This window comes from Pelobates fuscus, chromosome 6 (genome assembly GCF_036172605.1).
Source record: "Pelobates fuscus isolate aPelFus1 chromosome 6, aPelFus1.pri, whole genome shotgun sequence".
In the NCBI taxonomy this organism is placed as follows: Eukaryota; Metazoa; Chordata; class Amphibia; order Anura; family Pelobatidae; genus Pelobates; species Pelobates fuscus.
This window is the reverse complement of record NC_086322.1, coordinates 271960234-271988107: the sequence shown is the minus strand read 5'-3', so window position 1 is coordinate 271988107 and position 27874 is coordinate 271960234. Positions and strand designations below refer to the sequence as shown.

Genomic DNA, 27874 nt, shown 5'->3' with positions numbered 1-27874 from the left:
AGGCACCAGATCTGTTGTGTCACTAGGTTAGAGGATGAATGACCTTTGTTAATAAGAATAACGTTTATAGATGGTGAAACAATATTGACCCACACCCAAAAACAAACAATTCTGTGTCACTGCATGTTTAATTGCATGTTTGTAGTATCTGAATGTCTGTAGTTTGTGCGGATAGTGTAGTTCGTTTTGTTTTTTTATGCAGTGTGTGAATTCTGTATACAGTGTGAGAATGCTTTCAATGTGGTAGTCTATGTGTGAGAATTGGAGATAGTCTGTAGATTTTGACTGACAACACTAGGCAGAGAATTGAAATGCTACTGGAAGCGGGTGAATGGGAAGAGTAAGCTGTGAATACTATATGTGCTATAGGAGGTTTTAGTGATTTAGCAGCGTGTGAATGCTTGGAATAGAATTTGAATAGGAATGGGGTGTGTGTAATCTATGAACGCTATGGGTACAGTATTTAGTGTTAATGATTCTGCAGTACGTGAATGCTTGGTGTCAAATCGGCACGCTGTAGATGCGTGTGAATAGCATGAGTAAGATGTGAAAAATCACAGATGTAACAAGTTGTTTTAATGATTTGGCAGTGTGGGAATGCAACTGTTAACATGCAAATGCTGTGGGCAGTGTGAGAATATCGTCTCAGCGAGTGCTATGGACAAAATAAAATTACTGTGAGCTGTGTATGAATATTGTAGAAGAATGCTGTAATTGTGTGTAAATGTGCTGTGCAAAGATCAAGTGCAATAGGTACCTGTAGTTTGCCGTGTATTTTATATTACGACTGACAATCGGATTTTTACTCCCCACAATCTAATCATATTATAAATAATGGACATTCCATTGGAAATGTATTAGTAAAGATAGACTGGAGATATTTGGAGAATGAGGACCAGCAATGCGGTACCTTTTTCAAAGAGTAGGGGGGGGTGGGGGGGTTAAACTAAACATATGATTTTGTCCGACACTGCCATCACAGTGGATTCCAGGGGGCATTTTTTATGTATAAACTGAATGCTCGGCATACGATTAGCTTGGTTGCTTCATCTAAGTGTTGCTTCTAAGTGTGTGTGGTTGGAGATATTCTGGAGAGTTTTACAGAAGCCTCAACTTTTACTGTTACAGGTAAGATTCATCTGTAGGAAAAGGTTACTGATTGCACAAGGTTTGATTTCCTGTTGGTAATTATAAGGCATTTGATTTGATTAGCTGGCTACATGCTATTGATTGCCGTTTAAATTAGCTATTGTTTGCAAATAAGCAGAGGCCTACCCAGGTGTTAAACATTCCTAGTGGGTGGTGATTTTAGGAGTATATAAGGGTTGTTGTCATTAGCTTGGCTAATATAGCTTGGTTGCTTCATCTAAGTGTTGCTTCTAAGTGTGTGTGGTTGGAGATATTCTGGAGAGTGTTACTTCTAAGTGTGTGTGGTTGGAGATATTCTGGAGAGTGTTGCTTCTAAGTGTGTGTGGTTGGAGATATTCTGGAGAGTGTTGCTTCTAAGTGTGTGTGGTTGGAGATATTCTGGAGAGTGTTGCTTCTAAGTGTGTGTGGTTGGAGATATTCTGGAGAGTGTTGCTTCTAAGTGTGTGTGGTTGGAGATATTCTGGAGAGTGTTGCTTCTAAGTGTGTGTGGTTGGAGATATTCTGGAGAGTGTTGCTTCTAAGTGTGTGTGGGTGGAGATATTCTGGAGAGTGTTGCTTCTAAGTGTGTGTGTGGTTGGAGATATTCTGGAGATAAACTGGAGGTAATCTGAGTTATTCAGGAGGATAAATAAAAAGGTAAAATTTGTTTGATTTAAATTATTCACCTCGTTGGAATGGCAGACTTAGTTCAGTGTAATAGTTGCTATGCATTTGTTTCACGTTCCACTTTTTGGAGATTTGGTTGTTGTCTAATCTGTAGACAGTTCTCTATCTTGCAGCAGGAGATTGTATTTTTGAAGTCTGAGATTTGTAAATGATCTGGTAAACAAACTCAGGCTGGAACTGCTGCAAAGCCACTGCCGCAGAGACATAATAGGAATGGCAGATGGATCACTGTAGGATCTGGTAGACTTAGAGTTGTGGATAAAAGGCATATTGCACAGTCTGTTGCTCTATATAATTCATTTTCTGCACTTTCAGAGTGTAATGGTGTTGGGGAGAGAGGCACTGAGGCTAGTGGTGTTGCGGAGAGAGGCACTGAGGCTAGTGGTGTTGCGGAGAGAGGCACTGAGGCTAGTGGTGTTGCGGAGAGAGGCACTGAGGCTAGTGGTGTTGCGGAGAGAGGCACTGAGGCTAGTGGTGTTGCGGAGAGAGGCACTGAGGCTAGTGGTGTTGCGGAGAGAGGCACTGAGGCTAGTGGTGTTGCGGAGAGAGGCACTGAGGCTAGTGGTGTTGCGGAGAGAGGCACTGAGGCTAGTGGTGTTGCGGAGAGAGGCACTGAGGCTAGTGGTGTTGCGGAGAGAGGCACTGAGGCTAGTGGTGTTGCGGAGAGAGGCACTGAGGCTAGTGGTGTTGCGGAGAGAGGCACTGAGGCTAGTGGTGTTGCGGAGAGAGGCACTGAGGCTAGTGGTGTTGCGGAGAGAGGCACTGAGGCTAGTGGTGTTGCGGAGAGAGGCACTGAGGCTAGTGGTGTTGCGGAGAGAGGCACTGAGGCTAGTGGTGTTGCGGAGAGAGGCACTGAGGCTAGTGGTGTTGCGGAGAGAGGCACTGAGGCTAGTGGTGTTGCGGAGAGAGGCACTGAGGCTAGTGGTGTTGCGGAGAGAGGCACTGAGGCTAGTGGTGTTGTGGAGAGAGGCACTGAGGCTAGTGGTGTTGTGGAGAGAGGCACTGAGGCTAGTGGTGTTGTGGAGAGAGGCACTGAGGCTAGTGGTGTTGTGGAGAGAGGCACTGAGGCTAGTGGTGTTGTGGAGAGAGGCACTGAGGCTAGTGGTGTTGTGGAGAGAGGCACTGAGGCTAGTGGTGTTGTGGAGAGAGGCACTGAGGCTAGTGGTGTTGTGGAGAGAGGCACTGAGGCTAGTGGTGTTGTGGAGAGAGGCACTGAGGCTAGTGGTGTTGTGGAGAGAGGCACTGAGGCTAGTGGTGTTGTGGAGAGAGGCACTGAGGCTAGTGGTGTTGTGGAGAGAGGCACTGAGGCTAGTGGTGTTGTGGAGAGAGGCACTGAGGCTAGTGGTGTTGTGGAGAGAGGCTTGGAGACTATGGTGAGGCCTAATAGAAAGCAGTTGTTGTTGGGGGATTCCATCATAAGAGGTGTGAAGATGGACAATGGTGGTCTTGTGAGGTGTCTTCCCGGAGCTACTGCTCACAGAGACAGGAGACGTATCTGTAATATTGTTAAGCGAGCAAAGCAGGAAGGGGAATTGGATGTACTTGTCCATCTAGGGACAAATGACTTGGCTTGCAATGAGGTTTCAGAGGTTAAGGAAGTTTTTAGTGTTTTTGCCAATGATATACGGCAGGTTGCTTCCACACTGTCATTCTCTGAAGTTCTGCCTGTGCATAACACTCAGAACGACAGGCGGATGCGTATTAGAGACTTTAACTTGTGGCTTGGTGAATGGTGTCGGGAGCAAGGATTTGGGCTTTATTTCTCATGGTAGCTCTGTTTGGAATGAAAATAAACTGTACAAAAAAGATGGTTTGCATCTTTCTCAAAAGGGAACAAATGTTCTCAGTGAGCAGTTCAGAGGTTTTGCTAGAATGTATTTAAACTACGAGGGGGCGGCAAAAGGGTGATAAAACATCAATCCAATTGTCCCCCAAAACAAGGACAGAAGGTGCCTGTAGCAAGTGTGTTAAAAAATAAGCTTAGAGTCATGTCTACAAATGCTCGCAGTTTAGGGAATAAGATCCATGAACTTGTGGCAATAATGGCAACGGATAATGTAGATTTAGTCGCTGTTACTGAGACATGGTATAATGAGAAAAATGACTGGGACATAGCAATACCAGGGTACTCTCTATATAGAAAAGACAGGGAAGGCAGGAAAGGGGGAGGGGTAGCCCTGTATGTGAAGGATAGCATAAAATCTAGCCTAATAAAAGTTAGTGATGTGAACATAGAGGCCATACTAGATTTATAGTTAACAAATGGAGATTTGGTATCCGATATTACTGTAGGTGAAAGTTTAGGATCCAGTGATCATCAATCAGTGTGGTTTAATATAAGAACAGTGACTGAGTCACACCACACAAAAACAAAAGTTTTAGACTTTAGAAAAACAGACTTTTCTAAAATTAGAATATGTGTAAAGCAGTCATTATCAGACTGGAGCAATTTAAACGGCGTCCAAGAGAAATGGGATTATTTAAAAGATGCACTACTGAAGGCAACAGAAAATTGCATTAGGCTTGTCAGTAAAAGCAAAAAATTCAAGAAACCACTGTGGTACTCCGCAGATGTGGCCAAAATAGTAAAAAAACAAAAAGTTAGCATTTAATAATTATAGAAAAAAACCCAGAGTGAGGAAGACAGAATGATCTATAAGAAGACAGAATGATCTATAAGCAGGTTATAAGAGCTTCCAAATCACACACAGAAGAGAAAATAGCACAGTCAGTAAAAAAGGGGGACAAAACTTTTTTTAGATACATAAATGAGAAAAGAAAGGTAAAACAAGGATTAGTTAGATTAAAAACAAAAGAAGAAAGTTATGTATAAGAGAATAAAGGTCTAGCTGACTGCCTAAATGAATATTTTTGTTCGGTATTTACAGATGAAAATGAAGGAGAGGGACCTCAGTTAAGAAAAAGGATAAATTAGTTATTTATTACACGTGAGTTTACAGAGGAAGAGGTTCTATTTCAACTGTCAAAAGTAAAGACAAATAAGTCAATGGGACCTGATGGAATACACCCAAAGCTATTAAAAGAGCTTAGTGGTGTACTAGCAAAACCATTAACAGATTTATTTAACCAATCATTGATAACAGGAGTAGTCCCAGAAGATTGGAAGTTGGTGAATGTTGTGCCCACTCACAAGCAAGGTAATAGGGAGGAGTCGGGCAACTATAGGCTAGTAAGCCTTATTTCAGTAGTGGGGAAAGTGATGGAAACCATGTTAAAGGATAGGATTGTTGAACATCTAAAAACACATGGATTTCAAGATCAGAGACAACATGGGTTTACTTCAGGGAGATCATGCCAAACTAATCTTATTGATTTTTTTGATTGGGTAACTAAAATTATAGATCAGGGTGGTGCAGTAGACATTGCTTACCTAGATTTCAGTAAGGCTTTTGACACTGTTGCACATAGAAGGCTTATCAATAAACTGCAATCTTTAAGTTTGGATTCCAATATTGATGAATGGGTGAGGCAGTGGCTGAGTGACAGGCAACAGAGGGTTGTAGTCAATGGAGTATATTCGAAGCTTGGGCTTGTCACCAGTGGGGTACCTCAGGGATCTGTACTTGGACCCATTCTCTTTAATATATTTATTAGTGATATTGCAGAAGATCTTGATGGCAAGGTATGTCTTTTTGCTGATGATACTAAGATATGTAACAGGGTTGATGTTCCAGGAGGGATAAGCCAAATGGCTAACGATTTAGGTAAACTAGAAAAATGGTCATAGCTGTGGCAACTGACATTTAATGTGGATAAGTATAAGATAATGCATCTTGGACGTAAAAACCAAAGGGCAGAATACAGAATATTTGATAGAGTCCTAACCTCAACATCCGAGGAAAGGGATTTGGGGTGATAATTTCTGATGACTTAAAGGTAGGCAGACAATGTAATAGAGCAGCAGGAAATGCTAGCAGAATGCTTGGTTGTATAGGGAGAGGGTATTAGCAGTAGAAAGAGGGAAGTGCTCATGCCATTGTACAGAACACTGGTGAGACCTCACTTGGAGTATTGTACGCAGTACTGGAGACCGTATCTTCAGAAGGATATTGATACTTTAGAGAGAGTTCAGAGAAGGGCTACTAAACTGGTTCATGGATTGCAGGATAAAACTTACCAGGAAAGGTTAAAGGATCTTAACATGTACAGCTTGGAGGAAAGACGAGACAGGGGGGATATGATAGAAACATTTAAATACATAAAGGGAATCAACACAGTAAAGGAGGAGACTACCGGTATATTTAAAAGAAGAAAAACTACCACAACAAGAGGACAGTCTTAAATTAGAGGGACAAAGGTTTAAAAATAATACCAGGAAGTATTACTTTACTGAGAGGGTAGTGGATGCATGGAATAGCCTTCCAGCTGAAGTGGTAGAGGTTAACACAGTAAAGGAGTTTAAGCATGCGTGGGATAGGCATAAGGCTATCCTAACTATAAGATAAGGCCAGAGACTAATGAAAGTATTTCGAAAATTGGGCAGACGAGATGGGCCGAATGGTTCTTATCTGCCGTCACATTCTATGTTTCTACGATTACCAGCTGCCTAGTAGAGCCAGGTAGGACATTTCACCTCTCTCCTAGTTGCAAATGATAATCCACAGCAATATTGAGAAAACAAAAATAAGAATTTACATTTGTAGGGTCATGGAGGTATCAATAGACAGTTACCAAATTGATAATCCCACCCTGTGGAAGTATGGTAAGAACCACATAAGAACAAACCTCTATTACACATTGCTAGATACAGGGTTTTATTGCCACAGCAGTTGAGGAGTTAAAATTAGTGTCATGCAACATAGCTCCCTAGACTACACAGAGAGGTTACTCTTCCTGTCTGGGAAAGGGAAAAAAAAATAAAATAAAAGAACTGTTATTGATATTATTCGTCACTAAAAAGAGCATGGGCAAGACATTATCAGTGAAAAGATGGCAGGAAGATAAAGCATGACCCGGGACATTATGGTAATATCATTAACAGACCACTTAAGGTAAATTAATCTTGTTTAGAGAGTGCCCCATAGCATGATGCTCACTTAGGAAAATAGTAAACAAAATTGACACAGCAGAATAAAAACAAAGAAAAAACAGTAAATGTATATTTATATATTCAGGGATGTGGAATTCATATTGCCCAACACGCAGGACAGACAGTATGTGGCGAATAGCATATTGTAAGATATATATATATATATATATATATATATATATACACACCCCTTTATATATATATATCGGTTGCAATGGTTTCCAGATGACATTTTATCTTTAACAACTTGACATACAAACACCAAAAAACATAGTACATAGTACATCTAAATAACAAATAAAATGCCCATTTGTTGCAGTCCCAAAATTGAAATTGAAATAATCTGAAGAATAAGCAAGAGCTGGTCCTGTCCCCAGCTGGGCAGTGGCGTTCACCCAATCTTGTTAACCTCGGGTATCCGATAAAAAGCTATATGTCCTGAAAGCATTTACCAATAGGTCCTCTCTGTCGTGTGATCTCTGCTTTCCTGAATCCCATGGGGATGCCCTCTTTAACGGCCTTCTAGATCCAAAATGGATTTAATTGAAAACCGATGCCAAAGCTATTTGGATATATTAGAGGCAAAGTGCCACTTTACTTGTGTGCGTTTATAATCCTTCCTACAGCTCAATTACGGGGCCTACCAAACCACACACTGCAAGATCGGGATATAGTGTTCTGCAACCTTTACTCTAAGGAGCCTTGTGTTTCTGTGCATCTGTAGCAGAGATAGTTGAAGGTCCAGGTCTCATGAACGAATGGTTTTATTACTGATGGTCATTGTATCCAGCCGATGTTTTTGCAACCTCTGCTATGTTTGCGGATTCAAACATTTGGTTTTGGTGTATGTGCACACATTTCCTCTGCATGTGTGTGCATGCTAACATTATATATGTATGTTTGCAAGGTTATACTTGGTCATTGCACGCGCTAAATAAAGCCTCCAAAGAGACGATGGTTAATTCCAGACTCATAACCTTAACAAGCGCAATAGTGTCTAAAGATAAAAGTGGAAACAATATAACATTCCTTTTTTTTTTTTTTTTTATCTGAATAGGTATTTAGGGAACAAACTTGTTTTCTGAGTGCAGAATTTTAAAGGAACACACCAAGCACTATAACCACCACAGCCCACTGTAGTGCTTATGGTGCCAGAAGTGTCTTGGTGCCCTCCCATGCTAGTCAAAGCAATGAAGAATGGTTTAACAGAAAAACAAAGGTCTTCCACCACCCTGGCGTTGCTTAGAAATCAGCATATGACTTGCAGGGCTATTCAGTAACGTGAAAATTCAAAGTGAATTTCAAATTTAAAGGGACAATTTTTAAACTGGTTATCGTGTCTGGAGTTCCATGGTTCAGTCATTTCTTTCAGCATTAAACAGTTTTTAATGTTATTATGTTTTAAAGGAGCACTATAGGGTCAGGAACACAAACATGTACTCCTGACCCTTACAGGGTTTAAACCAACATCTAGCCCCCCAGTCCTCCTCATGCCTCCCTAAATAGTAAAATCTTACATGTATTCAAGCCTGAAGCTGCAGGCTTTGTCCCAGTTTCCTTTTGACCTGCCCACTGCCTGCTGACATCAGCAGATGTGGTAGCCTGATCCAATCATAATGCTTCCCCATAGGATTGGCTGAGCCTGTCAAAGAGGCAGAGTTAGCACAATTCAAAACACAGCGACCGATAGGCCCGCGCGAGTAGCATAGCGACACCAGACTCCATAGGCGGACATAAGCGGGTGGGAGACAGAGCGGGGAGAGACACACTCGCTGCACACAACTAGACAAGCGATAGGACATAGCCGGGCTCTAAAACTAGACGGACATCGGACGAGACCAGTGGGCCCCACCATAGTACTGATAGGATCACTCAGGGGGGTGACCCGTACAGGGACCCCTTACCCCCGGCCAAGACATAAGCGACGCAGGCAGCCCAAAGGTGGCTCTCTCCACCCAGGACGGCTCAGGGACGCTACGACACCCATCCCCAAGACACAGATGGTGGGAGACACTGCCCGTACATCAGGCCGACGAGGCCGCGACCCTAGGGAAACTGACGCTCCACAGGGCAATTCCACCTACCACCCTCCCCCTAGGGGAACGGGCACGACCCACACCTCGAACCGAGGAACCACAACCCAACCGCACATCGAAATGCACCCCCCGGTCTGCCACCCCCCCAAGACCACGGGGTGGGTGTGGGGGCCGTGGGGTGGGCATTGGGAATAGTGACATCCTTAGTTGACCTCCAGGGGCCGACTCCACCAACCCACACGGACTCAATCACCTGCGGAGCCCCAACAATAGGCCAGTAACTCAACGGAGGGAATGACACGGGGGAAGGGTATACTAGATGGGGTCTTTAGCAAACCATTGTTATGTCAAAAAAAATGTTTGTACTGTTACCTAAACATAAAACTAAATAAAGAATGTCAAAAAAAAAAAAAACACAGCCCTGGCCAATCAGCATCTCCTCATAGAGATGAATTGAATCAATGAATCTATGAGGAAAGTTCATTGTCGGCATGCAAAGGGAGGAGACACTGAATGCTTGGATGCATTTTAGGCAGCCATGACCCAGGAAGGATCTCTAACAGCCATCTAAGGAGTGGCCAGTGAAGTTATCACTAGACTGTAATGTAAACACTGCATTTTCTCTGAAAAGACCGTGTTTACAGCAAAAAGCCTGAAGGGAATGATTCTACTCACCAGAAAAAATTCAATAAGCTGTAGTTTCACAATTGTATTAAAAATGTACTTTTAAATCATAAGTTAAGCAGTGATTGAGTATTTTGGATAAGCCAGTTGGTATCAAAAATATATAAAAATGGCAGACTTGAGGACTAGAGTTTGGAAAACAACTTTGTGCCACATATTTCACAGCATTTTGTTTTCAACCGACAAGCAATATTCTCTCCAAAATCGCCAAGTCTCTCAAATGAAGATGACTAGTTTAAAAAAAAACAAAAAACAACCACTTGCATACTTCCTCACCCCCAGCAGTAATTTCTAAATTTCCAATTAATCAGTCTCATTCATCCACAATGAGTAGTTCCTCTCTCAATGCCTTCACACTCTTTCGTAATCAGAATTTTACACTGCTTCCTCAGCCCTTTTCTTTTCCATACACAAAATCTGTTGCTGCTCTAATAATAATTCTCAGATTAATGCAATACAACAGACAATTCGGCACAGCTACACCAAACGACATTCTGAATGCAAGCATTCCATTTCCCAGTCTGCCTCTCTTTAGCGAAGACAGGCCAGCTATGAAATTTCACTTGATCATTTAAACTTAAAGAGTTATTCCAACCTTCTTCACGACTTCTGCTTTTAGAGGTGGAACACCGAGTAAGCAATCTGAATATAAAGCATTTCAGCTTGAACTGCTGTACATACAGCGCAATCTTCACTTTTGCTCGGAGTCTGGTTGAATCCCTAGCACAAGTGACTGACATCTGCATCTCTGTTCTGGGCTGCCTAATGTGCAAAGAAGATGTCTGTCATTAACGCGCATGTGCAACAGACATATCAGCGTCTAATCTAGGGCCCATTGCTTTCCTGCCTCGCTTCATTGTCTAGTGTTCCCCTCTTCTTTAAATCTTTACTCCTTGCCCACTACTCCCTCTCTCTCTGCTCAGAGTGTATGCATGCATGATGAGCCTGTGAGATTGGTCAAATCAAATGGTTCTCTATGAGAAGAATTGGACTCGAACTCAGAGAGGGAAACAGTGACGTAGAATGTCGATGGACAGGGCAACCCAACCATCGAGGAGAATGTTTGGATGCATTTTAGGCAGCCATGACCCAGGAAGGATCTCTAACAGCAATCTGAGGAGTGGCCAGTGAAGTTATCACTAGGCTGTAATGTAAACGTTTACAGCAAAAAGCCTGAAAGTAATGATTTTACTCACCAGAACAAATTCAATAAGCTGTAGTTGTTCTGGTGACTATAGTGTCCCTTTAAAAGGGCCACTAAATGCACCCATACCACTTCATCTTAATTAAAGGACCACTCTAGTGCCAGGAAAACACTTGTTTTCCTGGCACTAGAGTGCCCTGAGGGTGCCCCCACCCTCAGGGTCCCCCTCCCGCCCGGCTCTGGAAAGGGGAAAAGGGGTAAAACTTACCTTTTTCCAGCGTTGGGCGGGGAGATCTCTGCCTCCGATCCTCCTCCGTTCCGCCCCGTCGGCTGAATTTTCACAGTGAGAATCACGCAAGCGCCTCTAGCGGCTGTCAATGAGACAGCCACTAGAGGATTTGGGGGAAGGCTTAACCCATTAATAAACATAGCAGTTTCTCTGAAACTGCTATGTTTATAAAAAAAAATGGGTTAACCCTAGCTGGACCTGGCACCCAGACCACTTCATTAAGCTGAAGTAGTCTGGGTGCCTAGAGTGGTCCTTTAAGTGGTTTGGGTGCAGTGGTGTTGTAGTTTTAAACCTGCAATTTTGTAGAAACTGCATTGTTTACACTGCTGAGTTAAACACACCTCTCTCTACTGGATGTCTTCCAGGCAGACACCTGAGGTGCTTACACAGCAACTACTGCATGAATTCAATGATTTCTTTTGAGAAGTGTTTAAAGACACTCACTGCACACACCTAGTACCCAATGATGAGGAGCATTGGATTGGACATGCATCGTCCATGATGACGTCGGGAAGGATGAGTGGGACATGATTTAGCCCTGTAATGTAAATATTGTCCTTTTAAATACACACAACCCCCCCCCCCCCCACCCCCTCCAAAAAAATGGCAATTTATTATATTTTTGCAGGTGATGCAAAGCATTGCAAATATGAGAAGATTAAATAGCAGTCAAAAGCATTAAATGAACAAATATCCAGAGAATGCACCCATTTTACATTAAAGTAACACTATAGGGTCAGGAACACAAACATGTATTCGTGACCCTATAGTGTTAAAACCACCATTAGTCCCACTGCCCTCCTAAATATAGTAAAATCTAACTTTTGTTCAAGTCTGCAGCTGCTGGCTGTGCCACTGATATGCCTGCTTGACTGACATCATTAGACGTGATTCTCTAAGCCAATCACAATGCTTTCCCAAAGGATTGGCTGAGACTGTCAAGGAGGCAGATCAGAGCCAGCACAAGCCAAACACATTCCTCATTCTCACATTCCTCATAGAGATGCATTAAATCAATGAAACTATCAGGAAAATTCAGTGTCTCCATGCAGAGGGTGGAGACACTAAATGGCAGTGTTGCACACCGTGCAGCGCTGCCACAGGAAGCATCTCTAATAGCCGTCTGAAGAGGGGCCAATGGAGTTATCCCTAGGCTGTAACGTAAACACAGGATTTTCTCTGAAAGGGCAGTCCTGAAGTGACTTCTTATGCTCATTAGACAAATACAATAAGCTATAGTTGCTCTGGTGACTACAGTGTCCCTTTAATAACACATTAATTTCCAATTGAATGATATAGGAGCTTTGTGTTCAGTCTGTGGCCTATACAACATGTGCAAAACAAAAAAATATAATGCAAAATTAACACAAAATATGCCCAATATGAATAAGGAGGGAGCTCCAAGAAATAACCCTAACTTAGGGGGCAAATGCAAGAAAGGTTCAGGAGAGTGAGACTAACTGCAATGTCTTACTTACATTGCACCGTTAAAATGACAGGGCTACTGCACTGACGTGGTATGGATGAGTTATTTAGTGTCCTTTTAAAATTATCTGCTCATCACTGCGATTTGCTTTTACCTTTAACACGCTTCATCTCACCCTAGAGTTTGGCACATGCTGATTGGAATTATTCCATCCAAACAAGGTTAGTCTCTGGCTATCTAAATTTTCAAACCACTAAGTCCAGCCTCTCACTATCAAAATGTCCATTTAACTACACAAGTTTGCCACTCACTATAAAAATATTGATTCCACCATGGAGGTTGGCATTTCCTGATCAACACCTCTCTGTCAAAAACTCAATCCCACCACAGCAGTTGGAGTCTTCCAATCAAGTTTCCAGTCCCACCAGAAAGGTCACTGACCAAGTATAAAAACTGTTCTCCAATTGAGAACTTCTTATATTCTATCATATTTTCCCGAGCTAACCTTTACATCTCAGATTCTCAAACACTCCCTTTCCCAATGTTTCATCCAAAGAGAGGGTAGGGGAGAGGATGGTGTTCTCAGTCTGATTCCCCAACCCACAAAATGTGGAAATAGTCAGCTTCTACAATATTATTCTCCAACCCACAATTGGTAGGGGGGTTGGTTTCTACCAATCTGATTCCCCATCCCAAAATACAAGGGATGGTCGGTTGTTCTCCAAAACCAATTCTCCAGCCCACAAACAGTAGTTTTTTTTCTCTCCAGAACCTATTCTACAGCCTGCAATAAAGGGGTTGGCTACTCCCAATCCGATTTTCCGGACAAACATTGTAGTCAGTTTCTCAAATATCCACTGCACAAAGGTGGTCAACGTTTCCCAATCTAATTCTTCAAACCACAACAGGTGGGTTTGTTTCTACCATTAGTCCTGGTTTTCTTAGTCTGATTCTTCACCTCAATCCACAATAGTAGTCAGCCTTTCGAAATGTGATCTTCTACCACATAATAGGGATAACCCTCTGTCGAGTCGATTGGTAACATCACAAAAGGGATTGCATGTTCCAAATTGAGTGCTACCCCCGATACAGGGGTCAATCTCTTTTAATCTAATTCTTTAATCACTAAAACTAGACTTGCAGCTCATATTTTGGCAATCCAAACCATTTTAGATTCTTCTTTTTCAATTCTCTACAGGACGCAAGGTGGACCTACATTCTTCACAGCATCTCCACCACCTAGAGCAGAGCGGAAGCAACCGTCGGCACCCCACACATTGTGGACTACATCTCCCATAATGCTCTTACAGCTATAATACTGTCAAAGCATCAAGAGAGCTGTAGTACACAACACCCGGGTGTGCCAACAGTTGCCTACCCCATGACCTAGAGTGAATCAGGGTCTCGCTATAGTTTCCCCCATTCTCAGAATTTCCTCATTGAGGAAATAAAAAAAAAAAAAGAAAGAAAGAAAAGAAGAAGAAACAAAGGATCTCAACAACGAGCAGGACACTAAAAGCTTTTTCTATTTTTCCCTTAGAAATTTGCATGTAGAGAGAGTTTGTCAACCAGTTACCAGTTTACACAAACGAGAAGAACTACATTTTCAACATATTAACAAAGCAGAGAAGAATAATATTCCTTATAATCAGCCGGGGCTCCTCTTATTCGTTGTGTTTGTTCGTTTAGCCTTGAATTCTTACATTTCCCCTCCCCAATATTATGACTTACACAACAAAACATAATTAAATAAGATAAATCATGTTTATTCACATTACAGCTGGTCTCATTAAGTTTAAAATGTCCCCCCCCCCCCAATTAATGTCTGCCATGGGGGTCCCCCGTATGCTGCCCCTCCTTGGATTGAGATGCTGGCATTGCCCCCTCCTGTATGCTGCCCCTCCTTGGATTGAGATGCTGGCATTGCCCCCCCCCTTCCCTCCTTGGATTGAGATGCTGGCATTGCCCCCCCCCCCCTTCCCTCCTTGGATTGAGATGCTGGCATTGCCCCCCTGGGATGTCAGACAGTGAGTGCAGCCCCAGCTGTCTGTCCCCCCCTGCTCCATGCATTACCCTCCAATGCTGCCCATTCCCAGAATAGCTCCTCTGACACACTGCTGGGAGCCGTCACCCCCCAGGTCCTCCTTCCTGCCCCCGCTCCCCAGCTCTGCCTCCCAGCATCCATGACACCCAGCGAGCCCCCCCCTTTACAGCCATCCTCCCCTCCCATACTGCGGTCCCCCCACGCCCTCCGGTATCCCGGTCTCACCCTCTCCTCGGTGGAGCTGCCTCTCCTCTCTCTCTTTCTGGCCGCTTCCGCTCCGCCCCGGGGCAGATCCTCCCGCGAGACTTCCGGGGAAAGCGTCAGATCCCGCGTGCGCAAGGCGCGCAGGGCACGCACGGCGCCCTTACGTCACTGAAACTCCCATCCATCCGCCAGCCCAATAGGAAGCGTTTGATGACCGCGTGAAGCCAGCGGCGCCATCTTGGATTTGGGAAAAAAATTTGCCAACAATTACAGGAATGCAAGGGAATATAAATGGCAATATAGAAGCATTTTGCACAAAGGTGCTTGGCAGTAACCCTGCCCTACATATACATATATATACACACACACATAAATATTATGGGGAACACCCTGCCCTGACCCTCTGGGGGAGGGGGGGGGGGTATGAATTACCAGTGGTATCTCTTTATAACTCCACATGTTTATTGGCCATTGGCAGGCTGAGCTTCACACAGCTGCCGTGCGTGAAGGCTACTCGTGGCCCTAAACTACATTTCCTTGAATGCTCAGGCTGTGAGTGCCAGGGTTAGCCAGCTCTAGTCTGAAAGCCACCAGCCCAGGACTGCATAGAATCCAATCCAAAGCCCAGAGTAGGGGCAAGGCAAACCTTCAGCACTCCAGGTGTTTTGGACTACACCATGGGTCTCCCCCCAACCCTCCCCCCCAGATGTTGCTGAACTACAACCCCCATGATTCTTTGAATGACATAGATAGCCAGAGAATCATGTGAGTTGTAGTTCAGCGATATCTGGGGGGGCGGACTACACCTCCCATGATTGCCAGCATTAAGAGCATTGAATGAGATGTAGTCCACAACATCTGGAGTGCCAAAGTCTACCCCAGGGATGCCCAAAAGGTAGAATTCCCCTAGAAGTTGTAAAACTACAACTCCCATGATGCTCTGCATGCCTTTAAACTGACAGATCATGGAAGCTGTAGTTTAAAAAAAAAAAAACACCTGGTGGGATCTGCCTTCCTGGGCTCCCCTAACCCTGTGACCCTGACCCTGCTCCCTGTGGCAGTAAACGGCTGCAGTGAGTCTGACAGTTTGACACAGCAAGCCTTTCCCATGAAGGCCACGCCCCTCACCCTCCCCCCCCCCTCCCTGGCCAATCCTCACAGGACCTCGCGCCCCGCCCCTTCATACTCTGCCTGCCCAATCGGGCTCCGGCTCCGCCGTGACGTCACTAACATGGCGGCCTGAGGCTCAGCTTGGAAACCGGGGAGAGGTGGGAGTCCCCGGGCAGCCCTGGGTCACAGCCAGCAGCCAGCCTGCCCGCCCTATAACATCCCGGTGGAGGGGGACCGGGAGGGGGGGTTGTTATACCATTAATAGCATTCTATGACTAACACCCCGGCTCTGTCCGTTACTGCATGCCGCATTGCTTTATATAACCCGGGGCGGATTTACTAAACTGCGAGTTCTGCTGCTTTGAGAAACCCAGGCTAAACTAACCGAGCGCCGAGTGCGGGGGGGGGGGGGGGGGGGGCGATACCTCCGAAACACCTAGCCTGGCCTCTATACTGGGCTCCCAGAGCTCTATATCTCACTGTATTATAAATACCCCCTTATTATTAATACTGTAGTATAACCCCTATTATTAATACAGTATTATAAATAGCCCCATATTATTATTATTAATACTGTATTATAAATAGCCCCATATTATTATTATTATTATTAATACTGTATTATAACCCCTATTATTAATACAGTATTATAAATAGCCCCATATTATTATTATTATTAATACTGTATTATAACCCCTATTATTAATACTGTATTATAACCCCTATTATTAATACAGTATTATAAATAGCCCCATATTATTATTATTATAAATAACCCCTTATTATTATTATTAATACTGTATTATAACCCCTATTATTAATACAGTATTATAAATAGCCCCATATTATTATTATTATAAATAACCCCTTATTATTATTATTAATACTGTATTATAACCCCTATTATTAATACAGTATTATAAATAGCCCCATATTATTATTATTAATACTGTATTATAACCCCTATTATTAATACAGTATTATAAATAGCCCCATATTATTATTATTATAAATAACCCCTTATTATTATTATTAATACTGTATTATAAATAACCCCTTATTATTAATACTGTATTATAAATAACCCCCTATTATTATTAATACTGTATTATAAATAACCCCCTATTATTATTATTATTAATACTGTATTATAAATAACCTCCTGTTAGTATTAATACTGTATTATAAATAACCCCCTATTATTATTATTAATACTTTATTATAAATAACCCCCTGTTAGTATTAATACTGTATTATAAATAACCCCCTGTTATTATTATTAATACTGTATTATAAATAACCCCCTATTATTATTATTAATACTGTATTATAAATAACCTCCTGTTAGTATTAATACTGTATTATAAATAACCTCCTATTATTATTAATACTGTATTATAAATAACCCCCTGTTAGTATTAATACTGTATTATAAATAACCCCCTATTATTATTATTAATACTGTATTATAAATAACCCCCTATTATTATTATTATTATTAATACTTTATTATAAATAACCCCCTGTTATTATTATTAATACTGTATTATAAATAACCCCCTATTATTATTATTAATACTGTATTATAAATGACCTCCTATTATTATTAATACTGTATTATAAATAACCTCCTATTATTAATACTGTATTATAAATAATCCCCTATTATTATTATTAATACTGTATTATAAATGACCTCCTATTATTATTCATACTGCATTATAAATAACCTCCTATTATTAATATTGTATTATAAATAACCTCCTATTATTATTACTGTATTATAAATAACCTTCTATTATTAATATTTACACCCACTGCACAGGCACTGCTGCTGGTTAAAGGGCTATTTAGGACTTAATTTGTGTCCCTCCCATAGAAACACGTGTATTATTATTATTATTAGATCTTGACCAGGAAATAGTACACAATCTTAGTTCTTATATATGGCAGGTTCCTGGTGTCTTGCCTTGCTACCATAATGTGATTAATTGGTATTGGAGGATTATTGATCAAACTATATCACAATTTATTGTGTTTAATCATGGTTAGAAATTTAGCAGAACAGATCCTCCCTCTTTATGTCAGAGACAGTAATGGGTGTAGCTGTATACATATATAAAACATGTTTAGTTTTTGTGCGTGGAGGGAGTGTATAATAAGAAATTAGTGTGCAGAATCTTTGTAATGGGCAGATTCTTTTCAAACATGACCCAGTTTATCTTTTTTTTTTTTTTTGTGCAACGCAGGGATTTTGTTTTGTTCATGCAGTCTTGCAAGGTACATTTTCTAGGAGCACTCCTTATGAAAAGTTAGATTGGATGCACTGCCTTATAGAGGTCACCTACACAGTAATTAACAAAAGACTATTAATTTGGAAAAAAATAATAGTCCCTACAAACTCTCCCCTTTATGCACTTTAGTTATTGCGTTCATTTTTCACGGTACAGATTGTCTAAATGTATTGAATACCGTAGATGTAGTTGGCATTGTAGAGAACGGTCAAGGACATTGTATGGTTTAGAGCAGCGGTACCCAAAATGTAGATCCCAGATGGTTTAAAACGACAGCTTCCAAGATACTTTGTCCTTCTAAAGGCATGCAAAGCATCATGGGTGTTATAGTTCTACAGCATCTGGGGATCTACCTTTTGGGCACCCCTGTTTTAGAACTAAATCTTCCATGAAGCGTTGCCATTCTAAATGCATGCAGATCATCATGTAGTTGTAGTTCTATAACATCTGGGGATCTACCGTATGGGCACCCCTGGTTTAGATTCCTTTGACTGTTATCTGAGCCAAATATTTTTTCTTATATAAGCATTTTGTTCTTAAATTTGAAATTTCTCTGTTAAGTCTTCACAATTCATGAAGGGCTATTTACTAATGTGAGAATAGTCAGGTATGCAATTTGAATTTCACCAAAATAGCCGAGCTGCAAGCATAGACGGCATGGAGAATTTGCTCAACACGGCTGTTATAGCCTTAAATGTGAAATTCCATTTGATTTACCTACAATTGTAACTATAGTAAATAACCATTGGTTTACTTTACAAAAAGGTTACTTCTACTGTTGCAATCTATTGGTCAGAGTTTCTATATGTTTTAATGACTTAAAGGGACACTTTACTCAACCAAGCAACTTTAGCTTCATGAAGAAGTTGTGGTGTATAGATCATGACTCTGAAGTTTCACTGTTCAATCCTCTGCCATTTAAGAGTTAAATCACTTTTGTTTCTGTTTATGCAGCCCTAGTTACACCTCCTATGTCTGTGACTGACACAACCTGTATGGAAACAAAAATGGTTTCATTTTCAATCAGATGTAACTTACTTTAAAAGTTTGTTTCTTCTGCTCTGTAAATTAAACTTTAATTACATACAGGGGCTCCTGCAGGGTCTAGAAAGTTTTTAACAGAACAGGAGGTATGTTTTTTTTTTTTCATTATTGGGATTTGCAATAAAGGAAGTGTAAACATTAGATTACTCTTTACAGGAAGTGTTTTGGAAGACTATGTAAGTCACATGAAGGGAGGTGTGACAAGGACTTCATAAAGAAAGTGGTTTAATTCATAGATGGAAGAGAATTGGTCAGTGATACTATAGGGGCATGATCTATACACCAAAACTGCTTAATTAAACTAAAGTTGTTTTGGTGCCTATAGTGTCCCTTTAATCCACTGGAAAGCAATGCTGCCTTTTCAGTTATCCTTTACCTTGACAGGTGACAATGGAGTCTCATCCGGGACAGACTTAAGTAGATTATTCCATATACCCTTTGGACTTCCTTTACACTATTCCAAAATAATGCAAAGGAAGGTAACATAAGTCATATGTCTGTAAACACAGCAGCTGGTTTAATGCAACATTTTTAGGATTACACATTTTTGTTGTATTTAATTTTTGCAGGTTCAGATTTGTAACGGTCTATTTCCTTTCAGTATCAGGTGAAGTGACACTGTATAGACTTTGGGACTGGGAAATTGAGACTGTAAAATCTGGAAGATGGGTTATCATATTTCAGTAACGCAGAACGTAGCGTTGTATGCAGATCAACACCTATATGAATCATAAAGGTGAGGCTACATAAAAATAATAACATTTATACTTTTTTTTTTTACTTTTAGAATTGATCAGAATAATTTGATGGAATATCAATTATTTTCTGTAATAAAAACATTTAATGCATAAGCTTATTCACTATACTGTAAGGAATTAATCAGGAAATTGAAAATGTTCTTTTTAGCCAATATAACCAGATTTGAATAATTCTACCACTTTCTTTTCAAAGTCGGATTCTGAACTACAATCTCCTGGTTTAGGAAATATCTCTTTTAAATTCTGTAATAAAACATATTTCAAATCAATGCAAAAGGTGGGGTGAAGATATGATAACGTGGAGAAAAGGTGTTGTTGCACTCACTTCACTATATAAATTTCTAGTTTGCTTTGTTGGAGCATAGACTGGCCATATTTAAAATAGAAAAACTCTCTCCTTCATGACGTGTCAATATCATCGTAAGGGCCTTGGCTTCGGATTAGTAAATGTGTCACACGTATGTACATATGAAATGTTCTTTGTAGTATTATAATAATCTGAAATTCAAGGGAGGAAACAGATACTATTCAAGATTAATTTGTAGTTCCAAGATAAAACTTTAACATATACAATAAATCAGGCACACAAATCTGCAAAAAGAAAAACCACTATAGTATCTATAGGTATATGTAGCGATTGTGATCAAACTTCTACTACAGATTTACAGCCAAGAACAGCAAATTTGGCTGTTAAACACAGAATCACAAAATAGTATCCATGGCGTGATTAAGCAACAGTGTTTCTACCACAATATTTCACAGTAATCCCTTGAGGGTACAATCAACTAATAGTAAAGAAATACAGAGTTGCTTCAAAATTGTATACGGAATTATTCACTAAACAATGTTATGTCAGGTATTTAAACCCTAAGCAGGTCAAGAACAAATGTCTAAAACAAATGTTAGAGGCTACTGATCTGCTAAAACATATGTTAGCTAAGTGCTTGTTATACCCTTAAAGGGATACATAGGCACCCAGATCACTTCAGCTCATTGAAGTGATCTGGGTGCATAGTCCAAGTTCCCTTAACCCTGCAAAGGTAATTATTGCAGTTTTTAACAAACTGCTATAATTACCTTTTGAGGGTTAACTCCACCTCTAGTGGCTATCTAACCTTTGGTCGCCTGACGCTGGACGTCCTCACGCTATGCACGAGGACATCCAGTGTCATGTTAAACCCCTTAGGAAAGCATTCTACAAATACAAATGCCATGCACATTTGGTCTCCCCCCCACAGTGGTCAGGTAGGACATCGGTGATGGACTCAGGTAAGTCACAGGAGAGGTTTTTCACCCCTTCTGCATCCAGAGGAAGGGGGGCACTATAAGGAGCTATATTGCCACCTGGGACTACGGTTTCCTTTTAAAGTCAGGAAGACATCCTGAAAGAATCAATTAGTTATAAGGTTAACATTGAACAGTCATATATTACATTAGAAACAAGGTAAAGGTAAATAGCACCTATAACTGAACTGTGCCTTAAAGAGCACCTGAACTATCAAACATTGGCTGAATGTCTAGCTAGCTAGCAAGAACTAATGAACGGACTGTGACTTGCTTATTTATAAAGTCATACTGATAAGTAAAGGTTCAAAAATAAAATCCATACATCATTCCAAGCAGAAAAAAAACAGAGCCGAGCCCCGACACACGTTGTGTCAGCGGGGGAACAGTGTAAAGGGAATTAAAGAGTTTAAATAGTGCACTCGTAACTCCCATTGAATAGATTAAAAGCCATTGGGAGTCAGGAAGAAAGATTGACTGTTGAGTGGGGATGCACCAGTACACTCTGAGCACCATAACCCCGTGCAATTCCAGTTTTAAAGCCCTCAATTTTTAATCTTATTTGAATAGGTAAAGTGCTCAATAATTGATCACTGATTTTTTTTTTTTTTTTAACCATCTGAGTACATCCATGCTAAAGAACATTACTGTAAACACCAGATGTTCTCAATAACATAAAGAATTGTGTGACTAATCACTAAAGAATACCAGCAGACGAAGGGAAAAAAATAAGCACAAAAATAAACGAAGACATTTGCATATAGATTAAAAAAAAAATGGGCAGAAGTGGTCTGGGTGCCTGGAGTGTCCCTTTAACAATAGATATAATATGAATGCACAGGTAATTGCAAAGACGTGTACATGGCAAGCAAGCTACATCTGCATTCAGCATTTTTATAATGTATACCTTTTTACAATATCCATTCATATTGTCAGCAATTTCCAATAGTCACAGATGGAGTACAGCTCACTCTGGTATACTGAAGGAGAAGGGGGGTAACCCCTAGTGGAATCAAAGAGGGAAGTTAGAGAGTAGTATACCAGTGTAGGGGTATTAGAAGCACATAAAAAATGCTATAGGTAATAGTACCAATGGGAGGCTAAAGATGCCATTTAAATTTTATTTCATTTGTGTTACACTTTGGGTGATTGCCAAGTTTCTAGCAATTTTTAGCATATACATTTTTTTCAATAAATTATTTTTTGTTTTTGTTGCATCTTTAGCCTCCCATTGGTACTATTACCTATATAACTTTTTATGTGCTTCTAATACCCCTACACTGGTATACTACTCTCTAACTTCCCTCTTTAATTTCCAATAGTCTTTTTTTTTTCTTCCAAGGAGGAGGTATTTTATTTCTTTGCGCACACATTAATTACTAAAATGTCAAGAGTACTTTTTCTTTAATGGAATCTTCTAAAGAGCAAACATAATCACATCACCGTTTTCTACTTCCTTATACCTATATACCTGTAGGGCCTGTGAGGGAGCCCTATCCTTTAGGTGTGCTGCCTTTATTTAACTTTTTAAGCGCTGATCCTTCTGTACACTTTGCACGTAATCACATCACGTCATCACTTTTTTTTTTTTGTATCACCAACAATTGCCAAATCTACTGACTATATGTTTAATTGCTTGTGGTTTTTACACACATCTCACAGATCACGTGTCCCACTTTTGTAAAAACTCCAAATTTGTACTTTGCTAGTTCTCCACCTCCCAGTACAGCAATGCCCTACATGAAGACTTTGAAATACCAGATTTTTGAGAGCCAAAGGGTAAAATTACATACTGCTCAGTTTTCAAATTTTTCAATTTTCACCGGTCGATTTTCAAGGTCCATGTCCTGTCCGTCCACAATCTCTTTGCAATCCATTTTTTGTTGCCTGATCATTCCCCTATTTTCTCCTTACTCCTGACTGCATCTTCAATTTTTTGCCACTATAGATATTGTGACTAGTTTTCATATTTTTCTAGTGATAAATGTGGAAAATGATTATTATTTGTCGCATGATGTCGTTATTGGCTACATTTCTTCGTGTATGAGCGATTGTCAGAACTATGTTAATCTCTGATACAGAGGAAGTTTTCCTGTTAGAGCAACATTGTCGCTTCCTCTCTTACCGTACCTCTCTGCTTTGTAGGTGGTGTTAAAGACAAAGTAGCACATCAGCCCGTACATGACGGTCTGCAAGAGCAGGGCATTATGGAGCCAAATGAGAAAAGCCAGGTAGCGGAACAGATTTGCGCTGTGAACTGATGTGTATTGTGCGATTTAACAACAGACATCGTTTTACATTGATCTCCTTTGCTAGCAGGATGGTCCAAGGCAGTGCCTGGGTCTCTCCACTCGACAGGCTTTATCACGCTTGAAAGAACAATTGTCGTCAGCCCTGGCTGCTCACCAGCGTCAGAAGAAGAGTGTAGGTTTGTGGAAGGTGAGATTGTGCTAATCAGCATGCATGCGCATGTTAAATGGCCTTTGTGTCGTTTGGGATACTCTACTTTGATAGGTCAAAACACAGTTTATACAGCTGGACTGAGATTTCATTCGTATTATCCTGAAATAACCTTTTATTTCAGTTATGTAATTTGCTGTCCTACAGGGACATTTGGTGCTCCTGTGTGTGTTTGGGAAGGGACACCGCTGATAACGTAATTGTTGTTTGGGGTTTTGTTTTGTGTTTTTTAACCCAATTTTGCCCATGAAGACACCTAACCACAGGTTACAAAAACCTGCCAACAGCTGGAATGTTTGCTTATGGACAAAAAAAATGCTGTGACAATTGGCCGAGGTTTGTTTTTGTGTTTTGTTTCTCGATCAGCCATTTATGCCTAAAAGGTGCAGTTTGGCTCTCTGTGACCTACAATTAGAAAATATTGACCAAAATTGTTCAAATAGATCTCTCCAAAAGGTTAATGAACGTTATGTGTTACAGCGCAAGTATAAACAAGCCAACAATGCCATGTTGATTTATTTATGTATTTTTATTATTCTATATTTAATAACCACACTTTAGATGCAATTTGCTGTTGCGCTATGGAGGCCATTGTTTGATTATACTTATAAGTAATGCCACTCAAATTTGTGACAATATCAGGTTAACTGGGTGGCTTGGTAGTCAGGTTTGAATGAGGTGTTCACATGGTCTGGATACAATTGGGTCTATAAATTCCAGCTACGTTGTTCAAAAGCCAGTTTCGAAAGTGATCAGAGAGGGTCACAAGCTCACCAGATATTTGTGTAAGGCAAGGCGCTTCTTCCCAAAGCTTAGCTGTCGCCTGTAGAGGTACTGTACTATACCATTTGCGGTGTCATTTTTATTGAGAATTTCCCTGTGAATTATAAAATGTGGCAAAAAGGAACATGCAAAACTCGCCATGAACAAACAAAGCATTCAGAATAAATCTCCAAAAATAATAGCTATCCAATAGCAAAAATAGCTATCCAACATTTCCAAGGGAACATGATGCGAGATATAACCATTTCAGAGAACAGGAAAAAAAGGGTGAGGAAATTAAATAAACCAGGGTTAACCCTTGGGAGGCTAATGTGAATGCATGGCACAACGCACCCCTGGGCCAATTAGCATCTCCCCATAACGACACATGAAATCAATGCATTTCTTTTTTTTTTTTTTATTCTTTTTTTTTTTTATGTGTATGTATAACATTCGCTTGACTGTAATGCCACAACAGCATTCTTAGGTAGTATAAACATACAAGAGTTGTAACCGTTGTGAAGCATTTAGAAGGTTTGCACATATTTTTTTTAAACAATATATGATAAAACAGGCTAGGTACATGCTGGCTGTCTAAAATGAATTAGTCCGACGTTTGGTAACAGTAGCTTAAGGTTATTAAGTGCAGTAATCCTTGTCGCTTTAGCTTCGGGCCCTAGGTATGATTACGCTTGAACAGGCTGTCTAACTAGTCATATCCTACAGTCGATTAGCAGTTAGGTCACACATCAGACATTGTGTCAGTCGCTAGGTAAGTCGCATTAATGTGATGGGTTAATTATGCTAATTCAAATCCAGCATTTGTAGTAGTAGTGAAACAAAGATCACCCATGCTTTTGCAATTCTAACTAATGGCAGTTATCTAAAGACAGGCTGGTAAGGTCAACAAGATGGTCGCTCCTGTTCACAATGTGATCTATGGGCATGCTTTTGGGTGTAGTATGAATGGCACAGAGTTCCTGAGGGTGAGATGGTGGAAGACAGGACAGTCCCGGTTGTAAAAAGTCCCTTGTTAGGTGAGTAAGAGACGTCCTCTGCAGCTGCTGATTTGTTATATCAGGGAGCCCGGTCTGCCGCCAGTCGCTGGGTGCTGGTTAAGTTCTCTACTATGTTCCTGTTGCATGTGCGGATCTCCTCGACATCAGGGATTTGGGTGATGGCTCTATTGCTTTTCCACATGCTGGTTTGCTCCCCAGTGCGGCGGTGGTTGCGGGCAGCTGATGCCTCTGTCGGGCGTCTTGTTTCCCTGCTTGGGTCTTGGCGGCTCTGTAGCTTCGCCTGTCGTGCTTGCGGTTATCGGGTCCCGAGAGTGGGGACTGGGATCACCCCCCCGGTCCAGAGGGGGTGGGGGGGGGGGGTACGGGGCCGGTTCCCCGCGGGTCCGACTCGGAGTACTGCATGGCGTGCGGCAGGGCAGCGGGCGTCCGCCCCGCTCGCCTCCAGAGCAGGCCTCAAAAGTGTCCGGTAGGATTCCTCCTCCACTTTTTTTTTAAGCCTATTTGGCCAGCCTCTCCCTGGATCCAGGGCTCTCTGCCCGCTGAGGGCCACCATTGCCGGTCGGTTTTGTGCCAGATATCTGAATTTTATTGCTTGTTAGGCCTTGGGTTGCAGGAGCTGGTCCCACTTGCGACCAGCCAGCTCGGCGGTACGGTCTGGCCCCGCCCCTAAATCAATGCATTTCTATGGAGAATCTTCAGCATCTCCTTGCAGAGCATGGAGGAGCATTACGTAGGTGCTGCACTCTGTGCAACTCTGGACTCTGAATCATTTCTAGTGGCCATCGGAGTGACAGCCACTAGAGGTGTTACTAGGCACCAATGTAAACACTGCCTTTGCTATAGACACCAGAACCACTACATTAAGCTGTAGTGGTTCTGGTGAATATAGTGTCCATTTAACAATATACTTTTTTTTTTTTGCATGGGGAGCTACTGATTGATTAGAGCCTTAGCTGACAACTAGCCAATCAACAAGGTGCCCCTGCCCCGCGGCACTCCGCACTTCCTGAAACTCCATTTTCAGAAGCCATTGTCTCTGGGAGGCTGGAGATCTGGCGCTGGAGACAGCCTTTGGGGTCAAGCTGTTAGTTTTGAATTTGTTTTAGATGCCCAAAGTGTTCTTTTTAATACGTTGAAACAATTATTTTAAAAAGTTATATCATTTCGTAATACGAAAATTTTTATATCATTTGGGAAGCTTACCCTTAGATAGACTTAGATAGACATGGAGGTACATACAGAGATAGCATATAGAAATATATAAGCAGATGGGGAGATACATACCGTAATCCACACCTCTCAATGTGGGATGTATGGAATCTAGAGACAGACGGGATGTCTGGCAAAAAAATTAATTTAAAAAAAAAACTTTTTTTAAATATATTGGCACCTAAACTGGCGTTTCTGTTGTTCAGTTAGAAAAGCAAGATGCTTGTGTTTTTTTTTTTTTTTTTTGTTGTTTGTTTTTTAAAGACTACTTTTATAAAGGTGTAATTATGTATAATTTGTTTCCAGGGTGTAATTTTGTTAAATGCATAGTCTACAAAATATGCTCAGAGACATTCATTCTGAAAATTAAAAATGTAATGATGTGGTTCTATTTGTGCAGGGATGGAGGCGGAGCTTCCTGTACCATGGCAACCGATCATCGTGCTTCCACTGGCCTGGTGCTGCCCTCATGCTGCTTGCCACATTATTGCTGCTGTGCTGTTATGGTAGCCAGCCAGAAGGGAGGTGAGCTGAACTCTGCTCTGGACCTATCTTTCCATCTAATATTATATTTGGCTTCTATTGAATGAGAATATATATATATATATTTCAGCCCTGTTGTTCTAAATGAAAAAGGTGTGTAATACGCAGGAACCTTAAACACTACATACAGGGGTGTGCAATTATTATTTTTTTTTTTTTTAAATCTACTTGTCCAAGGGACTAAAGTGGTGACACAATCTACTTGTCAGTCATTACAGTCTTCGTGTCTTGACACAGAATAGTTTAATTTAGGAATTTGGGACCTGTAAATTGAGGGGAAGTTCAGGACCAGTATATTAAGGGTTATTCTCAGACTCTGGATATTCCAGAATTAAATGCGAATGGGTGAAAATTGAGGCAAAAAAAGATTATCTGAAAATACTCCAAGTCAGCCATAGTCACAATTGGCTATTTTTACTTCAGTTATGCCTTACAGAATTAATTTGGAGTTTAGTATCTTGCCCTCCGTCCTTTCTCATAGTGTGTGCTGTGTGTAACAAGTTTGTTGGCTGTATAATGTGTGTGTACTGGCTGTATGCATTGTGTGGGGTATATGATGGATGGATGTAATGTTTGTTTTTGTGGTATGTGCTTGGTTTATGTCGTGCGTGGTCCTTTTTTATTTTTAAAAGCACACATTCGCTAAGCTTTTCCATTATTTTTTCCTGGATCCCTTGTGGTCCAGTGGGCGGACGTGAC

The 27874-nt window shown here is 41.0% G+C and overlaps 2 protein-coding genes across 4 annotated transcripts in view; one reads left to right on the top strand and one right to left on the bottom strand.

Annotated features, from left to right (window-relative positions):
- Positions 1-14819, bottom strand: part of GRB2 (growth factor receptor bound protein 2) — a 35985-nt gene extending 21166 nt beyond the window's left edge. For both annotated transcript variants that reach the window (XM_063459142.1, XM_063459143.1), the window contains exon 1: positions 14714-14819. The gene's annotated coding sequence lies outside the window, so the exon portion shown is untranslated. The remainder of the gene's footprint in view (positions 1-14713) is intronic.
- Positions 14820-15897: 1078 nt separating this feature from the next.
- The window catches only part of TMEM94 (transmembrane protein 94), a 49696-nt gene continuing 37719 nt past the window's right edge, over positions 15898-27874 (top strand). For both annotated transcript variants that reach the window (XM_063459141.1, XM_063459140.1), the window contains exons 1-5: positions 15898-15960; positions 19742-19876; positions 23328-23413; positions 23502-23621; positions 27033-27157. In XM_063459141.1, coding sequence (XP_063315211.1) covers positions 19846-19876; positions 23328-23413; positions 23502-23621; positions 27033-27157 — 362 coding nt within the window. In that variant the 5' untranslated portion in view covers positions 15898-15960; positions 19742-19845. The remainder of the gene's footprint in view (positions 15961-19741; positions 19877-23327; positions 23414-23501; positions 23622-27032; positions 27158-27874) is intronic.